The sequence below is a fragment of the Lissotriton vulgaris genome, chromosome 5, assembly GCF_964263255.1.
Source record: "Lissotriton vulgaris chromosome 5, aLisVul1.2, whole genome shotgun sequence".
Taxonomy (NCBI): domain Eukaryota; kingdom Metazoa; phylum Chordata; class Amphibia; order Caudata; family Salamandridae; genus Lissotriton; species Lissotriton vulgaris.
In genome coordinates this window covers 374,992,761-375,011,883 of record NC_141693.1, presented here as the reverse complement: position 1 = coordinate 375,011,883, position 19,123 = coordinate 374,992,761, and the positions used below count along the sequence as shown (strand labels likewise).

The window sequence follows — 19,123 nt, the reverse complement described above, 5'->3', positions numbered from 1 at the left end:
GTTTGGTATGTGTAGAATGTAGAATCATTCTGGTCATGTAGAATTGAGAACCAGAACTAGAGAGTGTTCTTAATATATAATTGCATGAGTAGAATGATACGGTCAGATGTACTGGAGCTGGTGATACTTCTTCATGCCTAGGTGATGTTTGAGGTTGCCAATAAAAAAGAATATTCCATAAAACCTAATTGGATTTCCTGGTCGTTACTTCAAGGCGTCTCGGGGGGAGTGGTTTTTGCTGAAGATTGGACTCTGGTTTTGTCTGTGTTGAGCGGGGGGCAGTTGTTCATCTAATCTGCGACGCTGCTCATGCAGTTAGCAAAGTTTGCTTTGATGGTGCTGGTTGAGTGCATAAGGGAGAGGATGAGCTGTGTGTTGTTGGCGTAGGATACTATGTTGATGCCATGGGCTCTGATGATGTCTGCAAGGGCTGTCATGTAGACATTGAAGGGTGTTGGGCTGAGCAGCGATCCTTGAGAGACTCCTCAGATGAGTTTCTTGGTTTTTGAGGTGTTTGGGGGCAGTGGGGCTGTTTCTAAATCATTGAGATCTTTCCATGAGGAAGGAGGATATCCATTCCAGGGCTGGCCCGCAGATGTTCAAGAGCTGAAGCCTTCTGATTAATGACTTGTGTGAGACCGTATCGAAAGCTGCAGAGGGGTCTAGGAGGATGATTGTGGCCATTTCTCCTTGTTTGAGGATGCTTCTGATTTGATCGGTGGCCGCGATGAGGGCTGTCTCATTGCTGTGGTTAGTGCGAAAGCCTGATTGAGAGCTGTCTAGAAGTTGATGGAGGTCTAGGCGGTCTGCAAGTTGGTTATTTATGGCTTTCTCAATAACTGCTGCTAGGGGAGTTTGGGTCTACTGTTGGTTTCTTCAATTGGGTGTTGACTTCTGCATTTTTCCAGCAAGACGGGAAGGTGGCTGTGGTTGTGGAGGTGTTGATGATAGCGCTGAGCGTGGGGAGATGATGATTCTTCCAAGGTTCTGTATGAATGGGGGCATGGGACTACGGGGGCTCCTGAGTGAATGGTATTCATCAGGGAGGTAGTTACTTCGTTCAAGAGGGGCTTCCAGTTGCTTAGCTGCTGTTTGGAAGGAGGTGTCTGGTTGATCGTGAGAGTTCATATAGGTATGCTGTGGATCAGATGTGTGATAGTTCGTGGCAATCTTCTTTTCGAAGACTTTTGAGAGGTTGTTGCAAAGTGATTGAGATGGGATGTTGTTGTTGGCAGCTGCTGGATTGGAGAACTCCTGGACTTTTTCTTTGCGTCTCGTAGTTGTTGTTAGTAGAGGTTGAGGGCAGCTTTGTATGTGTAACTTGCTGTGTTTTTTTGTTGAGTATCTTCTCTCAAGTTGTTTGCAGTGGCGATTGGACTAACTGAGGTCGTTCGTGTACCATCTGGGCATTTGCTGTTTTTGTAAGCATCGTTTCTGGTAGGAGTAGTGCGGTTGTCACAGTTAGTGAGCCATTTATTGAAGAGCTTGGTGTCGACATTGAGGTTCCTGGTGTGGTTGGGTAGGTGTTCCTGTAGGGTCTTGGTCCAGTATTCTTCGGATATTTTGCCCTAGTGTCTTGATGGTGCATTGGGTCTTTCAGGTGTGGTGGCTTGGTGGGCGGGTATCTTGAAATGTATGATGTAGTGGTCGGACCATGTGAGCGGGGTCATGTGTATGGTGGATGGTGGTGATCCTATTGTTGGAGGAGAAAATAGGGTCAAGGGTGTGGCCTGCTGTGTGGATTTGTCTTTGGACTAGTTGGCAGTGTCCGATGTTGCTGAGGCTGTTGAGGAGGGTCATTGAGTTTGGGTCTGTGGTGTCTTCCAGGTGGAAATTGAGGTCCCAGAGAAAGATATGGTTGGTTGATCTGATGGAGAGGGGAGTGATGAAGTCTACAATGTGGTTGCAGAATTCTGCTCTTCGGGCCCAGGGTCGGTAGGTGTGGGTTCCTTTGAGGGTTACTTCATAGCCCTTTCATATTTTGCAGTGGAGGAGTTCTATGAGGTTGGTCTCCAGAGTCCGTGGAGGTGAAGCCATCAATTATGTTTTTGTAGATGATTGTGAGTCGTCCACCTGGTTTGTGTGTTAGGTCCTAATGTATGCTTTTGTAGGCGGACTGGATGGCTGCGGCAATGTCCCGGTTCAAGGTTGGCTTGAGCCATTTTTTCGTCAGGAAGAGATGGTCAGGTGTTTTGCTGTTGAGGTCCCAGATTTCGGTGGAGTGTTTCCCAAGGGATTGGCTGTTGAGGAACATGAGAGAAAGTTGGAGGCGGTGTTGTCGGCAATGGGTGCAGGAGAAAGGTCCTACCGGGGTGCTGATGGATGTGCGGCAACAGCATGAATACTGGTGTGTGTTTTGCAGCGGAGTAGTGGTGTCGTTCGTTGGCTCCTGTGGTGGGTGTTGTTGTGTTGCATTGGATGGTCTTGGGTCAGAGGTTCCTGGTGCTGGGCATGGTCCAGACACAGACAGGCGTAGTCGGACTTGCCTTTGGCGCGTCAGTGGCACACCCACTGCTTGGTAGCGCTGTAGGAGGCAGGTCCTGTCGTGGATGGGGCTTTGTTGCCGGAAACAGCAGTGAGCAGGAAAAATTCAGACAGGTAAACCTGTACAGCAGCAGTGTCACTTTGTCAAAAGGCAGCAACTGGATCAGGCTGGAACAGGCAGAAACTAAAGGCTAATGGCAAGTGACAAGCTAGGTGTCCAGGTGCCTACTGATGCAGTCGCTCTGTAGACTGTATTAAGTATGTCCTGGGGTCGTCAGGGCTTTTGTTGGGTGGAAGAACAGTGAGAGGGAAAACCTGTGTGTAAAAACCCAGGTACCGGCAGTGTCACTTGGTCAAAAGAAGGCAACTGGATCAGGCTGGAACAAGCAGGAACTGTAGACCACTGGCAAGTGGCAAGCAAGGTGTGCAGGTGCTTGTATGTAGAGCATCTCCCAACTTAACTGTTCATGTAGCTTAGGAACATAATGTTGACTGATTATGACCTGCTCATTTAACAAAATTGTCTAAAAATAAAATTTGCTGCTGATTAGCAACTGAGCAATGGGAGCACTATTATGTATTTTATGAAACTAAACATTCAAACAATGACTTGTTGATAACAAGTTATTTGACGTCTTAGTTCAAAATACGGAGAGTCAATTTAGTAAGCTATCTTTGGTATTCCCTTTGTTGCTTGTTTATGCATTTGTGAGTAATAATTTAATCTCAAAGTCTTAGAGCCACAGGACGACGAATCAGCACAGAAAATACCGTCCAATTAATTGTTCGCAGTGGTAATGTTTGTTTCCTGCAACAGTGGAAGATTCTTCTTACACTAATTGTGTTGTTGTATGAATATGGGGGTAAAGGGGTTGTAGAAATTGATGGCAATCATTATGATTTCCTTACAGATATAAAATTGCTGAACAGTTTATGAATATGTAAGTAAGAAAGTACATTATGCGAAGGAAACGTGCGGTCTACGTCCATGATATCGAATGTTGTAGGCACTTCTTAGAAAAGGTGTGATCGCACACATTCCTATCCCGACCATCGAAGAGAATGAAGTGAACCGTGATGAATTGTATGGCCAGAGCTGATGTGAGACCTCTCCAATGACATTTGCTCTGCTATGCAAATCTTTCAAACTCGACAAAATCTTAGCAAGGTTTTAGGTCTCGACTATTCTATCCCGCAGGTATAAATAGACGAGAGTAATGTAGTTGAACCAAAATCTCTGACCAAGTGAATTCCAAACGGATTTCTTCCAATGCATGTGATGTATTGAACCGTGACGCTTTGCGAGTGCGCGCTTGGCCTCACTCACACCCCATATGCCTGCTCCCCCTCCCCCTATGCCTCGCTCCAGACTCCCCCGCCGCTCGCCATATGCTCGGTCCCTCCCACTCCCGCATGCTCCCCCTCCCCTGCCTCGCACCAGACTACCATTTGTCGCATGCATCAGCAATACCCCCGGTTTCTTTCTTTTTTTCTCGTTCCAAGCTAAACTGTACTCTGCCTACCCTTCTCCCTCGCTCGTTTGTCATGCCCCAGTCCTTCCCTCCCTCTATTTGCCTACCTCCCCCTCCATTCACAGTCCCTCCCTTCCACAAATTTCCGTCTCTGCTCTTTCCAGCATTTCTTGTCTCTGTTTCTATGACATATCCGCTCTCGCCCTCCTCCACTGTCCGTGCCCCCATTCCTAAACACTTATCTGCCTTTCTGGGTTCTGTGCCCCGCCCCACCACAGAGACCGCTGCCCCAGCCCAGCCCTCACGGCTCTGCTCTGCCCGAGCGAAATCGATTACCAGAAGAAGGAGCAAGCCACAAGCTTACATGTTTGTGTGTATAATTAGCTCCTCTCAGCCTCACTCTACTCACATTCCTGCCTTCCTCTCCCGTGTCTTAGGCCCACCTTCGCTAACTCTCCTCCTTCTCGCCCGTCCCTCTTTCCTATGCCTGCCTTCCTTCTACCCCTTCCTCCTATTCAGCCCATTTCCTCCCTCACCTGTCTTTACTTTCCCAGTACTTCTCTCCCACTCCTCTGGCGCTCCTCCCCTGCCCTTTCGCCTCTCAACTCTCTCTCCTTTCGAACCCTGCCGCACTCCCTCCCCTTCTCCGCGTCTCTCTTCTACTTTCCTCTCGTATAATCTCCTTTCCAGACCTCCGTTTTTTTTCCCTTTTTCTCGTTCCAAGCTAAACTGCACTCTCCGCCTACCCTTCTCCCTCGCTTGTTTCTCATGCCCCAGTCCTTCCCTCCCTCTATTTGCCTACCTCCCCCTCTATTCACAGTCCCTCCCTTCCACATATTTCCGTCTCTGCTCTTTCCAGCATTTGTTGTCTCTGTTTCTCTCACATATCAGCTCTCGCCCTCCTCCACTATCCGTGCCCCCATTCCTAAACACTTATCTGCCTTTCCGGGTTCTGTGCCCCGCCCCACCACTGAGAACGCTGCCCCGCACCCAAAGACGCTGCCCCCACCCCGCCCTCACGGGTCTGTTATGGCACAGGGTGGCGCTTTAGCGCCGAAGCGCCCTATCTGTTTTTTCAACATTATATGATCCAATCCTTTGTCTGACATCTGCTAAGAAAACAGTCAAATCGTTTTCATTCTGCTGTCCACTGTTTACTGGGAACGGCAGAAAGGGGCCTCTCATACAAATCTTCAAGAAGAGCTTTGCTGTGGTTTGTTGAACAGGTTCTCAGAGCACCCGTTTTTAGACTTGGGGGAAAAGGGCGGCTCTTACAAGTGGACGCGTTTCATGGGCAATAAAGTAGTAACATCACTCATTTAAGAAATACAAACATCCATCCCCCCACTCCATCCATCCCCCCATCCATCCATCCATCCCCCCACTCCATCCCCATCCATCCATCCACTCCATCCCCCATCCATCCATCCCCCCACTCCATCCCCCCCACTTCATCCATCCATCCCCCCACTCCATCCATCCACCCCCCACTCCATCCATCCCACTCCATCCATCCCCCACTCCATCCATCCCACTCCATACCACACTCCATCCATCCCACTCCATCCATCCATTCCCCCCACTCCATCCATCACCCCAATCCATCCATCACCCCAATCCATCCATCCATCCCCCCACTCCATCCATCCCCCCAATCCACCCCCCCACTCCATCCATCCATCCCCCACTCCATCCATCCATCCATCCCCCACTCCATCCATCCATCCCCCCACCCATCCATCCCCCCACTCCATCCATCCCCCCACTCCATCCATCCCCCCATCCATCCATCCCCCTCACTCCATCCCCCATCCATCCATCCCCACACTCCATCCCCCCACTCCATCCCCCCACTCCATCCCCCCAGTCCATCCCCCCAGTCCATCCCCCCAGTCCATCCCCCCACTCCATCCAACCGCACTCCATCCAACCGCACTCCATCCAACCCCACTCCATCCAACCCCACTCCATCCAACCCCACTCCATCCAACCCCACTCCATCCAACCCCACTCCATCCAACCCCACTCCATCCATCCATCCCTCCGCTCCATCTATCCCACTCCATCCATCCATCCATCCCACTCCATCCATCCATCCATCCATCCCACTCCATCCATCCATCCATCCCACTCAATCCATCCATCTCCATCCATCCATTCCCCCCACTCATCCATCCATCTCCATCCATCCATTCCCCCCACTAATCCATCCATCCCACTCATCCATTCATCCCCCCACTCCTCCCCCCACTCCATCCATCCCCCCCACTCCATCCATCCATCCCACTTCATCCATCCATCCATCCCACTCCATCCATCCATCCCACTCCACCCATCCATCCCACTCCATCCATCCATCCCACTCCATCCATCCATCCCACTCCATCCATCCATCCCACTCCATCCATCCATCCATCCATCCCACTCCATCCATCCATCCATTCCCCCCACTCAACACCACAGCACCACTCAACGCCACAGCACCACTCAACGCCACGGCACCACTCAACGCCACATCATCACTCAACGCCACATCACTCAACGCCACAGCATCACTCAACGCAACAGCACCACTCAACGCCACAGCACCACTCAACACCACTGAACGCCACGGCACCACTCTACGCCACGGCACCACTCAACGCCGCGGCACCACTCAACGCCGCGGCACCACTCAACGCCGCGGCACCCCTTAACGCCGCGGCACCACTCAACGCCGCGGCACCACTCAACGCCGCGGCACCACTCAACGCCGCGGCACCACTCAACGCCGCGGCACCCCTTAACGCCGCGGCACCCCTTAACGCCGCGGCACCCCTCAACGCCGCGGCACCCCTCAACGCCGCGGCACCACTCAACGCCGCGGCACCACTCAACGCCGCGGCACCACTCAACGCCGCGGCACCACTCAACGCCGCGGCACCACTCAACGCCGCGGCACCACTCAACGCCGCGGCACCACTCAACGCCGCGGCACCACTCAACGCCACAGCACCACTCAACGCCACAGCACCACTCAACGCCACAGCACCACTCAACGCCACAGCACCACTCAACGCCACAGCACCACTCAACGCCACAGCACCACTGAATGCCACAGCATCACTCAGCACCACTGAATGCCACAGCATCACTCAGCGCCACTGAAGGCCACAGTATCACTCAGCGCCACTGAAGGCCACAGCATCACTCAGCGCCACTGAAGGCCACAGCATCACTCAGCACCACTGAAGGCCACAGCATCACTCAGCACCACTGAAGGCCACAGCATCACCCAGCACCACTGAAGGCCACAGCATCACCCAGCACCACTGAACGCCACAGCATCACTCTGTGCAACCATTCAACAACTGGTTCTAATATGTTCTCTCAATGTTTCAAGCTTTATTACAAATGTCACAAAAAGGTGTTCATATTTCACTGCTGTTCTTGGATTTTCATCACAATAAAATACAATGAACATAATCTTCACAAAAGTTATTTACAAAAGTTTAAGCTATTGCCATTATAAATTACAATAACTTTTATTTAAGTATTAATTATTAAACAAAATAAAAGCCATTGTTATTTGTAATATTAATACATCTAAGTCATGTAAATACAACCCATATTGCATTACAAATGCTATAGGTGTTAGGTTTGCGAAAGTTAAAACTATTGGCATTGTAAATGAACAAAATATTAATTTCGATATTTTCAAAACCAACACATAAATAACATATTTGTCATTTACAATACCAATATCTCAAACGTTCCTAATGCGAGACTTATTGCATTGCAAATGCTTGTTTAGAACTGTTTGCAAATCTGTTTTTTTGTAATGTCTGTGAATGCAATTTTCCCCTCGAATATATACCAATAAGGATTTCAAAGTGATTAAAGAAAATTACTGCAGTAAGACTATTTCGTCTCTATATACTTTTTTGTGTTTTTTTCTTTCACTGAGAATGGCAGGCTGTTTTTAAAAGCATATTTGTATTTCATCTAACTACAATGTTTCTGATTCCACGGTCTACTTTCAGATTCGCTAGTGTTTTGACTATGTCCTAACAAGAGCTCAATGATTTTTTTTTCGTTTTGTTTTTTCCCAGGAGGCTTACTCTGTTGCTCGACAATTCAATTTGATCCCCCCAATTTGTGAGCAGGCGGAATACCACATGTTTCAGAGAGAAAAGGTGGAAGTGCAGCTCCCGGAACTGTTTCACAAAATAGGTAAAACACTCTCTGGTATGGCAAACTTCAAATATGGAGTTTTACCAAGGTTCAAAAGGCTTAAGATGCTATCACTAAGGCTCCACATAGGTAAAGTGGATTTATTTCAGTTAAAAGAAGAGTTTCACTCTTGCACAACCATCTCTGTAGTTGATTGCGTTATTAATAGCTTCTATTTATGAACCAGCTGATGTACTGTACAGTGGAAATAGCTTGCATACCCCGAGAGCGGTATTTGCCCCCAGATGACTTGTATGCCCAGTGACGCACCAGTTACACAAAGATGTTAAATACCAGTGCTTCCTATATGCCATTTCAAACAGGATTCTAGGAGAAAATTCCGCCAGAAGACAGGTGGATTTCTCACATCCTTGTAATGGTCATTACCTGCATCACTTCAGTTATCGGCATACAGTCTGTTCGAAACCATAACTCTTATTCAAGTAGGATTAATTAACGTTATATTTTGTCTCATATTTTAATTTATTTAATTATCTTTGTGCGTCTTTGCGGCTCAGATACCACTATTTTTATGCAGTTGTAGAGGGTAAAGAGGAAACTGCAGCTGTAAAATCTAAAAAGAGAAAGTGGTTAAGCTTGGCTAAGCAAATTACTTCTGTGGCTTAAATTCTTCGAACATATAAGGCATTTCTAAGAATGAAGCATGCTTTGTTGGGACACCCAAGCCATGCTGTCTCTTTCACAGTTCAGAGGGACTGTACCAGTATCACAACAAAGAGTTTGAGCTTGGGAGAAACATTTGCATTGTACTGGAAGCATCGACTGAATAAATGTATTATCAGACTTTAGTGTTGTTGATTCACTAAATGATGTAGGTGCTTTTTTGAGAATGGTTCCAGAGACAATAATTGTTTTTTATTTTTATTTACACATTTCTTTCTCCCACCAGGTCCCATTTAGGTTAATTCAGTCATCGGCACTGCATTTTGAATACTTTGCTTTCACTATCCTATATTGTTAAACATAACATTGGGAAGCAGCTATTTTAAATGTGTATCTGGCTAGTTGACTAAAGTGAGAAATGAATAACACTCTACAGAAAAGCTGGGCATTAAGACGCATGCACTAAAGTAAGTTTCCAGGGCTATTACAGTTGTTTAGCTGTTTGAATAATGAACACAATTAGTTGTTTCTCTTCTGCTATTGAAGGCCTGAATGAACAAATGTCCACACAACCAGTTCATTTTATGGGGTCCACCAACCTCAATATAGATCTGTAACCTTGGGCAAACGCCTATCATTAACATCCTGTGCCCCTATAATAGACATAAAAAAATCTTCATTCAAGCTATTAATCCGTACAGCTCAAATACATCTAAAGAGCTTGCTCTGATGTTATCAGAAGAATTAGAGCATGTGAAGCGCAGTGAGAGCCATCTCTAAAGTGTTCTGCAATTTCCTGCTCACACTTTTGAATTCAAAAGAATAAAATACAATGAAATCATATTTTTATTTGCAAGTGTTGTGTTAAAACCGTGATTGTAGATAACATTTTGATAGGCAAGCTAACCACAATATTAAAATATTTAAGTTTGTCAGACCATTTTTGTCTTAATTACTGGTGTTTAGGTCATTGATTTCTGTGGTCGTCGTAGTTCATCTGAGGTGGGGTCTTTTTAACAATGTCAATCCAACAATTAAAATTTTAAAAAGTAGAAGGAGCAGGTACTCATTTTAATGAGTTTGTGTATCTTTGATGTTTCATGCAAAACAACCTAGCTACACATTTTTCTACTTCGTTCATTTTACACAGTGCTATAGTTGGATAGTGCTTCAAATAAAACACCATGCAACTTCATTTCATCATTTGTGCTGTTATGAGAAATGTTACTTTAGTCGGCCTGATTTTATTTAATCATTTGTGACTTGTGTTCACTGTTTTGCCAATTATTGGCATAGACAGTGAAACATGTTGACCTCAGTGGCTGTAGGATATTAATGCAGGGCCCCAACCGTATAACAGCAAGCAAAATACTTCTACTCCTAATTAAGTTGACTTAGAGAGAGTATCTTCCATTGACTTGACAGACGTTTTATTGCATCCACAATTAGCAACCAGTCTGTAATGTGACATATTGAGAACTAGCACCTGTTACGAAATACAACCAGTGTTGTAGAAAAGCCTTTGAAGCATCCATTGGGCTCATAATGCTGACTGCTCCACCTTCTAAATAACATTAAGATGGCAGATATTCTGTTCCTTGATATACTGGTTTAAACTGTGTGGAAATGTGAAATAGCTCTCTCTTCCTTGCTCTTCATCAGTCCCCACGGAATGGAACTATTTTAAAAGAAAGTCCCCCAAAAAACTGATCATCTCTACATTCGTCCATCCCTGATCGGTTATATGGGCTTGAATTGCTTCTTTAATACTTTTATATTTGGTTTTCATACCTAACTGTTTGACCAGTACACCGGATTTCTGTGTTTTGCAGCCACATATTGATGCAAGAATATTAGTCCCAATCACAGGTGTGTGTTTTACGTGTCCAGTACTCCCAAAAGGAAGCCTGTTGATGTATGGGTTTCATTAATAAATATATTTAACATATCCGTATTGTTATACCTTTTAGTAACTGGGTCGCAGATCCTGTCTTATAAAGCTCTATGTCTGCCTGTCTAAACTTCCATGATCTGCACATCTTGTACTCTGCCTAAATTAAAACATGGATAGCTGGCAATAACCAAATCGCAGGCGCTGCTATATTACACCTGATTATATCTACTGCTCCAACCTCCCATGATAAGCATATCTGAAAGAGACACGTTAGTGATAGATTCCTTACCTTAGAATATCCCCAGGCGTCAGACTGGATCCGGAAAGTTTTGCGTAGCAGTACCCTTGCGCGTCGGTAGGCGTTGTCTGCGGCTCCGTGTCCGTCATCTGCGTCGGGGGCGCCGTGATGACGTCGTCGGAGCACTTAGACGCCGCCTCCGCGTGCTGACGTCAGTTCTTCTTTTTTCCGCGCCAGCCACGCAGATCTGGAAAGAGCAGTTCCTCAGTCACTTTTTGACTAAACTTTTGTGATCTTTTTTGATCCATTTCGAAGTCTTTACGACTCAGACGGTGCCGTTAGGGATGCCCGGCTTCAAGCATTGCGACGAGTGCGACCGTACCATGTCGGTCACGGATCCCCACCGCTTGTGCCTGATGTGTTTGGGCGTCGACCATGACGACGAGGCCTGCTCCGACTGTCGGGCCCTCTCGAGGAAGGCCAGGCGGGAGCGGTCCCGCAGGCGACTCGAGATCCGCCAGTCGGCCCCGCGCCGTGTGAGGTCCCGGTCCCACGGGAGGTCGAGGGACAGGTCGCGGGGACGGAGCCGTCACAGCTCCGGGAGTCGGCGCCACTCCTCCGGGTCCAAGTCGTCAGGTAAGAAGCATAAGAAGTCGAAGAGACATCATCGCTCTTCTGACTCCCCCCGACGCTCGCGCGATGCGGCCGGGGCTTCGGGTGACACCGCCCGCGCGGCTCCTCGTGAGTCGCGGGTGCCGCGTTCGGCCCCATACCCCCCCGGTCCCTGGGCTGAACGCGACGCCGGAGGAGATCGAGCGCTTCCTCATGGCCATGAGGTCCCTTTCTCCTCCGACGGGTTCCGCGGCGCCTTCGGGCCCAGTGAACCCGTCTGGGGGCCCTAGTGGGTCGGGGGCTACGACCCCGACCCCGTCGGGTGCTTCGGCCTCGACGCCGCCTGCGCCTTCGGGCCCGGCGCCGCAGGGCTCCGCGATCCCGCCGCCGCCGCTGCCCTCGGGCTCGGCGCCGCAGGGTACAGTGACCCCGGCGTCGTCGGTGCCTTCGGGCCCGGCGCCGCAGGGCACCGCTGGGCCCTCGTCGGGCGATGGATCGTCTCCGGTGGACCTTACGACCCCCCCGGCGTCGGTCCGTGTGGTGTCCCCTCCGGCACCGTCCTCGGGCGGCGCCGTCCCCGATGCCTCCTCTCACTGGGTTCCGACGTCGGGTCGACGCCTGTCGGCGCCGTTCGGAGAATTTCAATTCTATGAACCCACCCCATTCACTTATGACCCTGAATCTCAGGAGATGGGGGACGAGGAGAATTGGGAGGGGTCTGAGGACCCTCTGACCAGGGAGTGTCAGTCTAGCATGGACTGGACAGGAAACCTTGGGGAGGCCAGTGGCCTGGACACCTCTCCAGACACTGGTTTTGTCTCTCCTCCTACCGTGGCTTCGGAGGAGGGTGCAACTTATAGTGTGGTGTTGACGAGGGCTGCTAAGGCCTTGGGCCTTGAGCTCCTCGTCGCGGCCGTGAGGACTAACCTCCTCACTGAGGTCCTTAAGCCGCAGTCATGCTCCATGGAGCCTCTGCTGCCGTTTAAAGAGGCCTTGACGGACGTTCTTTTGGGCACTTGGTCCAGGCCCGCTACAGGTTCGCCTGTAGATAGGAACGTGGCCAGACGCCACCGCCCAGCCCCGGGCGACCCATGTTTCCTGTCCACCCACCCCACCCCGAGAGTCTGATTATCCAGGCCTCTAACTCTCAGACCGCATTCCCGACGGCTCCCCCCGATCGGGAATCCAAGAGGTACGAGGCCTACGGCAAGAAGGTGTTCTCGTCCCTTAGCTTGGGACTGCGGTCTTCCAACACCGCATGCCTCTTGGGCCGTTACACCCACTCTCTGTGGGAAACGGTGGCAGAAGTGCTGCCAGAGTGTCCGGTGGAGGTACGGGCCAAACTCGGCCAAGCCCTTGTGGAGGGTTGGGACGCAGCAAAGTATTCAATCAGGTGCGGACTGGATACTACTGACTCGCTGGGCAGAGCGATGGCTACGACGGTGGCGATACGACGCCACGCCTGGCTGAGATCCGCCAACTTCTCGGCAGACGTCCAAAATACACTCATGGACATGCCTTTCGATGGCCGTCGCCTCTTTGGCGACAAGGCAGACCATGCGCTTGAGCTCTTTAAGGACATCAGGGCTACGGCCAAGTCCTTGGGCCTCTCGGCCCACGCCAGCAAATGGGTGCCTTTCGCTCCTTTCGTGGCCAAGGGAGGGGCGTCCCCACACGTGCCGCCAGCCACTCGCCGCAAACTGTCGTCCAGCGCGGCGGCGGCCGTGGAAACCGCAGTGGAGGCGGTCGGGGAAACAAGCGGAGCCAGTCCACACCTGCCCCCGCAGCATCCGCCTCTAAACCCTCCTAGTCCGTGCTTTTCGGCCCATGTGACGCCAGTGGGAGGCAGGGTTCGCCATCACCACTCTCACTGGCGCACAGTCACTTCAGACAGGTGGGTTCTGCAGATCGTCCGAAGGGGCTACTCCCTCCCCTTCGAGACGACCCCTCAAGCCATACCACCGCAACACCACCGCGTATCGGGGGACCACTTGCGGCTCCTGCAGGAGGAAGTTTCGGCCCTCTTGGCCAAGGGGGCCATCGAGCACGTTCCTGGGCCAGAAGTAAGACGTGGTTGCTACTCCCACTACTTCCTGGTACCCAAGAAGGGCAAAGGGGGCCTACGCCCTATCTTGGATCAGAGGAACGTCAACGGCTTCCTCCGGAAGGAGAAGTTCAAAATGCTGACACTGGCTCAGGTCTTGGCTGCCCTAGACCCAGGAGACTGGATGGTAGCGGTGGACTTGCAGGACGCATATTTCCACATCCCCGTCCTGCCGGCCCACCGGCGTTACTTGCGGTTCACGGTAGGCCTCGAGCACTTTCAGTTTACCATGCTCCCCTTCGGCCTTACAAGCGCCCCACGGGTGTTCACGAAGGTGATGGCGGTGGTCGCAGCTCATCTGCGCAGGTTGGGGGTCTCAGTCTTCCCCTACCTAGACGACTGGTTGTTGAAGGCGGGCTCGCCCCAGACAGTCGTCAGCCACCTCCAGACTACGGCGGATCTCCTGCACCAGCTAGGATTTTCCATCAATGTGCCGAAGTCACACCTGTGCCTCTCTCAGAAGCTCCTTTTCATCGGAGCGGTTCTCGACTCGGCGCAGTTTCGGGTTTACCCGCCCGAACAGCGGGTTCGGGATATACAGGCTCTGATTCCGATCTTTGGGCCGTTATCCCGGGTTTCGGTCAGGTTGACGCTGCGGCTTCTGGGACTGATGGCCTCCTGCTGGTACATCACGCACGATTAGCGGATGCGGGCTCTGCAGTGAGACCTGAAGTTTCAGTGGGCCAGCACCGGGGTAACCTGTCCGACCATGTCCTGATCTCGGAGGGCACTGCGAGACAGCTGCAGTGGTGGCTCACGGACCGCGATTGGGTCAACGGCAGATCCCTCTCCCTTCCCCAACCGGAGCACGTAGTTGTGATGGACGCGTCCCTCCAGGGCTGGGGAGGCCACTTGGGAGAGGCGGAGATCAGAGGACTCTGGTCTCCGGCGGAGTCCCGGCTCCATATCAACATGTTGGGGCTGCGGGCGATTCGTCTGGCACTGAAGGCATTCCTCCCGTCTGTCCGAGGGAGTGCAGTGCAGGTGTTCACGGACAACACCACCGCCATGTGGTACTGCAACAAACAGGGCGGCGTGGGGTCGTGGACCCTTTGCCAGGAGGCTCTGCGCCTCTGGCAATGGCTGGAACATCAGGGCGTGACTCTGGTGGTTCAACACCTGGCAGGTTCTCTGAACGCCAGGGCGGACGAACTCAGCCGTCGGTTCTCGATGGATCATGAATGGCGTCTGAACTCGGACGTGGCGCAAGGCCTCTTTCTGCGATGGGGAGAGCCTTGGTTAGATCTATTCGCCACGAAGAGAACGCGCAATGTCATCAGTTCTGCGCGTTGGAATTTCCAAGGCGGCACTCGCTCGGAGACGCTTTTCGTCGCGAGTGGAGCTGCGGTCTGTTGTACGCCTTCCCGCCTATACCTTTTCTGCCCAGAGTGCTGAAGAAGATCAAGCGCGACCGGGCACAAGTCATCCTTGTGGCCCCGGACTGGGCACGAAGGTACTGGTATCCCGAGCTACTCAGCATGTCAGTCGATCCCCCGGTTCGTCTGCCTCTTCAGAAGGACCTTCTGTCGCAGCAGCAGGGGACGGTCCTCCACCCGAACCTGTCCAGTCTCCACCTCCATGCTTGGAGATTGAGCGGCGACAGTTGAGGCCATTTGACTTGCCTCCTGAAGTTTGCAACATCATTCTGGCAGCCAGGCGTCCCTCCACAAAGACGGTATACGCCTGCAGGTGGAACAGATTTGTGGCATGGTGCACAGCAAAGGCTGTGGATCCCCTCAATGCCCCTCTATCTGAGGTCCTTCTCTTCCTTCTTTCTCTTGCCCAGCAGGGCTCTGCTCTGGGCACTATCAAGGGCTATCTTTCGGCTCTTTCAGCCTTTCTGAGGCTGCCTGACCAACCTTCTTTGTTCAAGTCCCCTATCGTAAACAAAGGCATCACTCATACCTTTCCTCCTGTTCCCTTCGTGATGCCTCAGTGGGACTTGAACCTGGTTCTAACATTTCTGATGTGCGCTCCCTTTGAGCCACTTCATAACTGTCCTCTTCGCCTTCTTTCTTTGAAGACGGCCTTCCTGGTAGCCATCACCTCTGCCAGGAGAGTGAGTGAGCTCCAGGCTCTCTCTTGTAAGCCTCCTTTCCTTTCAGTCCATCCGCACAAGGTTGTTTTGAGGACTAGGCCCTCCTTCTTGCCTAAGGTGGTCACGGCCTTCCACATTGGGCAGTCCATCACATTGCCCACCTTCTTTCCGCCTCCGCACCCCTCGAGAGAGAGGAAGAGAGGCTCCACCGTCTGGACCCAAAACGTGCGCTCTCGTTCTATCTGGATCGCACACGCCAGTTCCGGGTGGATGATCAACTCTTTGTTGGGTACGCGGGCGCTAAGAAAGGGAAAGCGGTGCACAAGAGAACCATTTCTCGATGGATTATCATGTGCATCCAGGCGTGTTACTCCTTGGCTAAGAAGGAACCCCCTGTTGGGCTGAGGGCTCATTCCACTCGAGCCACGGCCACTTCAACTGCCTTGGGCCGAGGTGTGCCCTTGCAGGACATTTGCCAGGCAGCTACGTGGGCCTCGTTGCACACGTTTGCTAGGCACTACTGCCTGGACAGTCAGGTCCGGAGGAACGGCTACTTTGGCCGTTCCGTTCTCCAGGACTTTCTGGTGTAAATATTGGTTCGCAGACCCACCACCACGGGGATGGTATAGCTGGGGTATCTATTCTAAGGTAAGGAATCTATCACTAACGTGTCTCTTTCAGATGCACAAGTTACTACTTGTGTAACGATATATCTGTAAGAGACATTAGTTAGTGATAGATTCCTTACCGACCCACCCATCCTCCCCGTTCTGCGAACCAATATCTAGGGTTAAGGTCATCCCCTTTCAGGGCCCTAGTTTCTTGGCACCAGTGTCGGTTTTTGTCTTGGCTCTGCGCTTCTGGCGCGGAAAAGCTGTGGCTAACAACTGACGTCAGCACGCGGAGGCGGCGTCTAAGTACTCCGACGACGTCATCACGGTGCCCAAGATGACGGACGCGGAGCCGCAGACGACGCCTACCGACGCGCAAGGGTACTGCTACGCAAAACTTTCCGGATCCAGTCTGACGCCTGGGGATATTCTAAGGTAAGGTATCTATCACTAACTAATGTCTCTTACAGATATATCGTTACACAAGTAGTAACTTGTGCGTCTTGTATGGAAACCAACAATTTTGTTAGGCATGATGGTTCTCAACGGAGAAATCCAAAATGACCTTAGTGTACAAGGTGAAAACCCATTCGAATCAGGGTATTTTTGTTTTGTTTTAGGAAACTGACTTCCACCATTGGAGTTATACCAAAAAAAGCTTTAGCCGAGCGGGCACAACAATCATGGCTCAAATTCAGGACATTCAATGGAGCTTCTGCTGTGGCTGCCGCACTGAAGACACTAAAATCGTTTTTCTGATAGGGGTACTCTGTGGTGGCTGGCTATCCACCAGGTCTGAAAAGGCCGTTGCCTCTGCTGACTTGGTGGACCGGCAGGTCGCAAACATGGTCTACCTATGCTTTCTGTTGAATACTGTCCTGGCTGCTACTCTCCCAGTAAAGATAGAGGATAAGGTAGACCCTTCAGGCCAAGAATAGATAAATTCAGTGTTGACAAACCCCTTCTGGATTCCCATGGTCTGAAGCGCAATCTTGTCTCAATGCCAGCCTCCATTCTAAGCTAAAACATCTGCTTAAATACTAGAGATTGAGCTACGGTTTATTCACTGAAACTGTTTGGTTGAACACCCCTTCCCCCCCCCCTCCCCAAATACTACTGCAGCTTTCACCAACGTGTGTGCCTCTCCCTTTCCTGGAGGACCACTCCGAGGCTTGAATCTTGTCACTGTCCCACAACTGTTGCCCTGGTACATCCGTATGTCCCAGATCTTCACTTGATCTCTTGTTTGGGCATCACAATTTGTTGATGCTCCAGTGGATTATTCTCACCTGCAAGAGGATGTCCCTGGGAGATCTTGACTATGTCTGAGAGAACCTGTCTCAGAGTCCACAAAGAATGGTTCTGTTGAGTCATGGGCAAGGCTTTAGAGGCATTGATCAATCAAGGCACTGAATGCCCACTGGAGAAAGAGGACATGCATGCTCTGATTGTAGCCATAACTCTCACACACAGGTCTGCTCTAGCTATTGATACCTACACCTTTATATCGATTTTAAAGATTTGGATATCTCAAAGCCTGCAATCTCAAATTCACTAAACAGTAAGTATCAGCCTTCCAAAGATGGCTCAATCTTTGTCACTAGGAACCTCCTAGCTTAGTGTGTATGGTAATGGTTTGTTCCTTAATAGTCAAGGCACCGTTTTACCACATGAATAAAGGCAAAATGTCTCAAGGCATACATAAAGACATGTACCACTATGACTGTCAATCCTTCAAGCATTCTGATGGGAACACCATTATGTCCAGTAATGTGCTTTGTCGGTGGCAAGGGTTTAGCTCGCATGTTTCATTGACTAGGCTGCTTACAGAATAAGGCAGAAAGGAAGCTGAGAAGAGCCACTGATACGTTTGCCAGGAACATGAATAGCGGTTTACTGATGCACAGTTTCGACTACATCTTACTTTTTTACGCAAAGAAATTACTTAATCCCTCAATTTGCCAACTAAATAATTTGTAGCAATATTACTGTTAATGCACAGTGTATGTCATAGTTTCTTGGTGCTAGTTGAAAAGTCAGGGAGGCGTATAAGTAACATCTCCCCAGTCTAAAGGTAAAACAGGAAGATCTTTGCTTTCATGTGGAAGTTTAACAATCAGTCTTCAGCTTGAAGCTGTGGGAGTGTGTACCATATTTTGGCTCTTCTGTTCACGTGGCTGCACTATTCCAGCTCACCTCTTCGTGGGACTGCATCCTAAGAACGTCTGCAACCTGTCACGCACTGCCTCCTCTTTTGCATCTGTATTGTTTGTGTTAATCTCCAAATTGGGCGGTATTATTACTTCCACTGTTGTAAGGAAAAAAGCAAATTATTTGTCTCCCGTCTTGATTATGATTAGGGCCCCCGGTTTTATCGTATTTATTTTTGGGGATACAATTTCATCCCCATTTATCCATATATTTTTTTTTACTAATGTTAACTGTATTCATCCATATGGGTTTTGGGATTTGTGAAAAAACAAAGTTGAAACTAGTATATTTTCACATTTATGTTACCAATCAATGTGCATTCATGCTTGAACGCCTGATAGGTTTCAATGACATGAACACCCACAGATGATAAATCAATCCACTTAGGTGAAAACTTGAACATTTTAGTATCACGGGTACTGCTTTTTGAGCCTCTTTACTATAATTCCTTTCTTTTGTTAGCCACTTACCTGTCAATCGCGGTAGCTTTTGGCCTGGCAGTCGTGAATGACAGCATTTAGAATCATAGTATACAAAAAAGATCTGAACCATTCAGACCCAGAGAACCTAGCTAGCTACTGAGACATTACACCACTGGGTCTGTCTTAGGGAAAAACAAAATA

General features: G+C 50.0%; 1 protein-coding gene across 9 annotated transcripts in view; it reads left to right on the top strand.

Moving 5' to 3' along the window:
- The window catches only part of KCNAB2 (potassium voltage-gated channel subfamily A regulatory beta subunit 2), a 1,185,210-nt gene that overhangs the window by 1,093,186 nt on the left and 72,901 nt on the right, over positions 1–19,123 (top strand). For all 9 annotated transcript variants that reach the window (XM_086921729.1, XM_086921727.1, XM_086921726.1 and 6 more), the window contains one exon: positions 8,048–8,168. In XM_086921729.1, the coding sequence (XP_086777855.1) occupies positions 8,048–8,168 (121 nt within the window). The remainder of the gene's footprint in view (positions 1–8,047; positions 8,169–19,123) is intronic.